Consider the following 5,525-nt stretch of genomic DNA (forward strand, 5'->3'; position numbering starts at 1 on the left):
AATATTCATGCTTAGTAAAGCCTGGGGAAGTTTTTCTCTCTTTGTTATTATCAAGAAGGCTACACATAAATGATGGGACTACAGGCTCTAATTACAGAATAATCCTATTTCCCAGTGAATACATTCAAAATACAGAGTATAGTTTGAGGAGAAATGTGTGTGACATAGTCTATGTCTAGTAACCCAGAAGTGGTCCCTAGCACCATGAGGACTCATTGTGGGAACTTAAGATGTAAAGGAGTAAGAATCTGATTAGAGGCCATGTCTGAATTAATGAAGGTAGATGGTTTATTGAAATTCTGATTAAGTGGCAAGGAAAATAAGACAAAAAAAAAAAAAGGAACCCAACTGTGATTGGCTGCATTTGTATTCCTATTTTCTTTGTTTTCTACAAAAACAATTTTCAGAAGATTAATTAACTTTCTAAAGTTAATAATGGAAAAATTTCTTGTAAAATGCAGTAGAATTTATATGACACATTTTGGCTTATTCCCTTAGGATTAAGTACCATTTTATTGAGCCTAATTTAAATGCTACAGTGTGATACTTACAGAAATCAGTTAATCAAATAAGTCTTCTTCTAGAAGGGGAGTTAACATGTCTAGAGCAGGGAGTCCAAGAGCTGCACAAAGTCAGGATTAATAATAATCAGGGAGTATAATTGCTTTACAATGTAGTGTTAGTTTCTGCTGTATAACAAAGTGAATCACCTATATGTATACATATATCCCCATACACCCTCCCTCTTGCGTCTCCCTCCCACCCTTCTAGGTGGTCACAAAGCACCAAGCTGATCTCCCTGTGCTATGCAGCTGCTTCCCACTAGCTATCTATTTTACATTTGGTAGTGTATATATGTCCCTGCCACTCTCTCACTTCATCTCAGCTTACCCTTCCCCCTCCCCATGTCCTCAAGTCCATTCTCTACGTCTGCATTTTTATTCCTGTCCTGCCCCTAGGTTCATCAGAACCTTTTTTTTTTTAGATTCCATATATATGTGTTAGCATACGGTATTTGTTTTTCTCTTTCTGACTTACTTCACTCTGTATGACAGACTCTAGGTCCACAGCAGAAACTAGCACAACATTGTAAAGCAATTATACTCCAATAAAGATGTTAAAAAAAAAAAAGACTCAAAGATATTCGGCTTAAGTGGAAAAAACCTAAAGAAAATTTTAGATAGATTAAAAGAGACCTTGTTTTGAAGGGGAAGAAAAGCCAGATGGCAGCAAAGACAGAATTCTCCCTACCCTTTTCCTTTTAACTTACCCAGTACTGGCAGGCCTAAGTAACACAGCATATTAGCAATTTTGATAAGAAGGGACTGTAGCAGGAAAAAGAAACAGAGTTCTTTACAGAAACTATTGAATATTTACATTAAAAACTTGCTAGAATGATTCCACAAATGAATATTTCAGTAGAGGCTTATTAAAAGAGAGGTGTTAGGTTTAAACATACATGAAAAGCAAAAATTACAGTTTAAAATAGGTGATTCATCAGCCTTCTTCAGCTTCTCAGTTTCAGAGGAATATTTTAGAAGAGATTGTCTATAAGCAACATAATCCATTGATTTGCTGCTACACCAAAATGATTTTGCTGCTCTCTTTAACTTCATAATCTAATAAAAACGATAGGCTGTGATCCTGATTCTTCCTACTGTATGAAGAGGGGCCTATAAAATATGTCCCACCCCCTTTCATGCAGGATGCATCCTTCTGTTAAGGACCTTAACCCTCCATGTTGCACCATGCAATGATTCTGCCCACTTTCACCATTTGACTGCTGATAAAAAAGTATATTTTACTCTTTTCCACAAAGTTTGAATCCTGTTTTATCTCTGATTATAATTAACACTTGTTTCTGCAAGATTAGCAAAATGATGACAATTGATGAAGTTCTGTAATGGGCACATGGATGTGTACTGCATTATTCTACTTTGTGTTTGAAAATTCTCATAATAAAAAGTTTAAAAAAAAATAATCAGGGAGGCATCAGAAGAAAAGCTAGAGGAAGATCATTTATTTGAAAAACTCCAGGAAATAAGAATGTGAGAAAGAGAGATGCTGACAAAGTTGTACAGCAGAAATGTCAGAGCTGCTCTCTGACATTTATGAGAGGAACTCATAAAGGCTATAGCGGTGAAAGGATTAGACAAAGAGTTGAGGAAGAACTGTATTGATTACCTGCCAGAAACCTGACTCCTTGGACAAACAGCATCAGCATCATGTGGGATCTTGTTAGAAATGCAGTTTTGAAGGCCCTGCCCCAGATTTACTGAATCTCAAACTCCAGAGACTGGGACCCAATAATCTGTGTTTTAACAAGCCCTCCTGGTGACTCTGAGGCAAACAGAGTTCCAAAACCACTCGTTTAGAATTTCTAAGGAGATTGTAGCCTCCATTCTTTATCTGAAGTTGTCTTAGCTGCCCTTTACAAATGGGTAAGTGTTGATATAAATAACTTAGATATACAACTCCTTTTCAATTACATATGGGACTATTTGTGTTATGGGTCTCATGTATTCAGATTTCTTCTGTCACTCAATTTGCTTAGGAGAAAGCCATCAGCACCTGCCTTCAATGAATATGAGAAAATAAAAATTAAATTTAGTACTGGTAACTCAAACACTAGGATATTAAATATGCTGCACTCCAAGTTTTTGTAATATATATATATACATAATCTTATATGTATACACACCCACTTCATAAGAAGCATTTGATATAAAAATATCAAGTATTTTAAATTTTGTTCTATCAGTTCCAATTAGTAAAACATAACCACTTTAAAGTAAAAATAATTCAAGGAATATAGAGGTACAATAATAGTTATAACTATAGCTAAGAATGAAGTTTCAGGTTTCCATCTTTTCTCTGTCTTTTCCAAAGATGCAGGTAGCTACTAAAGAATTATTAAAGAAAGAGAAAAGTGCTGATTTTGGAAAATAAAAACTATTTATAAAAACGATTAATCTTATTTAATTACACCCTAATTGCTCGTATTTGACTTGCAATTAAGTAATAACATGGACTGAAGTAAAAATTATAAGCCATGTTTGGAGGGTTCCCTTTCAAAAGTAAGGTTACATGGTCATTACGATGGCGTCTTGTAAAGAATAATTTCCATTTCAGGGTGTGTGACATTATGAGTTTTTCTTACTGGCAAGGTTCACCTCGTTCAGTGGTTTATTTCAGTCATACACGTCATTATAATTATGGGCAGTGTTGTATGGTTATTTGGTTCCAACTAGTTTTATTTCGTCTTTTTAAACCAAACTAACTACTTATATCCACAAAGACTACTAAACACTCTGATATTTTCCTAATTTCATAAAATGATCATGGAATGCTAGAAATACACTAAAAATATTTTAATTTTGTTTATTTTTCTTTTTATAACCTTTATATCCTGATATAAAATACATTGAAAGTTCCTTTAGTCTCCACAAGCCCAATGAAAATGTTCTCAGTGTAACTTTAAGTACAAAATTGTTTATGATTTTGAATACTGCCTTTAAAATGATATTTTCTTATATTACATTATATAATGCACAAATACATACTAATGACATGTGCTTTTAAACTTTTTCTGCTGTAGACAAAGAGAAAAATATAGCTAATATTAATATAGGTTTTAAACACTTTCATAATAGTAGAGATTTTAGTGATAGGTTATTTTATGCATAAAAATTGTTTTATTTGAACCCTATTTTAAGAAAATGTTTTTAAAGCTATTGTTTTTTACTGTTCTTATTGTATTTCTTAAATGTAAAGAAAAAGAAAATCTGCTATCTGAACTCCACGTTTTTAATCCATAGACTATTCTGGAAAAAGATACATGTATACTTTAAAAAAAATTATTCTGAAAGGAAGAGAAAAATCTTTGAAGCCTTCTCTGAACTGTTTTTCCTCTCCTTTGTTACAGGTGTCCATTCTTTCAGCTATAGTAATCTTTTAAATCAAACAAAAAATGGATTTCTTAAACTCATCTGATCAAAACTTGACCTCGGAAGAACTGTTCGACAGAATGCCATCCAAAATTCTGGTGTCCTTCATTCTCTCTGGGCTGGCACTGATGACAACGACCATTAACTCACTTGTGATCGCTGCCATTATTGTGACCCGAAAGCTACACCACCCGGCCAACTACTTAATTTGCTCCCTTGCAGTCACAGATTTTCTTGTGGCTGTCCTGGTGATGCCTTTCAGCATTGTGTATATTGTGAGAGAGAGCTGGATTATGGGGCAAGTGGTCTGTGACATTTGGCTGAGCGTTGACATCACGTGCTGCACTTGCTCCATCTTGCATCTCTCTGCTATAGCTTTGGATCGGTACCGGGCAATCACAGATGCTGTTGAGTATGCCAGGAAAAGGACTCCCAAGCATGCTGGCATTATGATTACCATAGTTTGGATTATATCTATTTTAATCTCTATGCCTCCTCTATTCTGGAGGCACCAAGGAACTAGCCGAGAGGATGAGTGCATCATCAAACACGACAACATTGTTTCCACTATTTACTCAACATTTGGAGCTTTCTACATCCCTTTAACATTGATTTTGATCCTCTACTACAAAATATATAAAGCAGCAAAGACGTTATACCACAAGAGACAAGCAAGTAGGATTGCCAAGGAGGAGCTGAATGGTCACCTTTGGGGGAGTGGTGAGAAAAGCATTAGACTGGTCTCCACACCGTACATGCTAGAAAAGTCTTTATCTGATCCATCAACGGACTTTGATAAAATTCATAGCACAGTGAAAAGCCCCAGGTCTGAATTCAAGCATGAGAGATCCTGGAGAAGGCAAAAGATCTCAGGCACAAGAGAACGAAAAGCAGCCACTACCCTGGGATTAATCTTGGGTGCATTTGTAATATGTTGGCTTCCTTTTTTTGTAAAAGAATTGGTTGTTAATATCTGTGAAAAGTGTAAAATTTCTGAAGAAATGTCAAATTTTTTGACATGGCTTGGATATCTCAATTCCCTCATAAACCCACTGATTTATACAATCTTTAATGAAGACTTCAAGAAAGCATTCCAAAAACTTGTGCGATGTCGATATTAGTTTAGAGAAGTTTATTATGGAAAGATTGGAGTTCTTTCGAGGTGAAGTAACTAAATGAATGATAAAGAATAAAACATTTAAACTTTTAGAAGGACATAAAGCCACTAGAATGATATTAATATATATTTTAATAGCAAATACATATAAAATGTATTGATTTAAAGACTTTTTTTGACCATTATTCTAGAGTATGTGATATTAGAAAATAATTTATTGTTTATAAACAATATTTTGCCTATGCAATGTCCCTAAAAACTAACTGGAAATATATATATATATATATATATATATAAAATTATTAACAGTGATTTTTCAGGTTTATATCTTATAACAACTACAGAAGAATTTTCAATTAACAACATACCTCCATCCATAATTTCTACATAATCTTATTGTTTTATTATATGATTCTATTATTTTATAGACAAGATAAAATTCACCACAAAGCACACATTTC

General features: G+C 34.0%; 1 protein-coding gene across 1 annotated transcript; it reads left to right on the forward strand.

Annotated features, from left to right (window-relative positions):
- Window positions 1-3,970: 3,970 nt before the first annotated feature.
- Window positions 3,971-5,311, forward strand: HTR1F (5-hydroxytryptamine receptor 1F). The gene has a single exon (XM_030861099.2). The coding sequence runs from the start codon at window positions 3,971-3,973 to the stop codon at window positions 5,066-5,068; it is 1,098 nt and encodes a 365-aa protein (XP_030716959.1). The 3' UTR covers window positions 5,069-5,311.
- The last annotated feature ends 214 nt before the right edge of the window (window positions 5,312-5,525 follow it).

Source organism: Globicephala melas, chromosome 4 (assembly GCF_963455315.2).
Source record: "Globicephala melas chromosome 4, mGloMel1.2, whole genome shotgun sequence".
Classification (NCBI taxonomy): Eukaryota; Metazoa; Chordata; class Mammalia; order Artiodactyla; family Delphinidae; genus Globicephala; species Globicephala melas.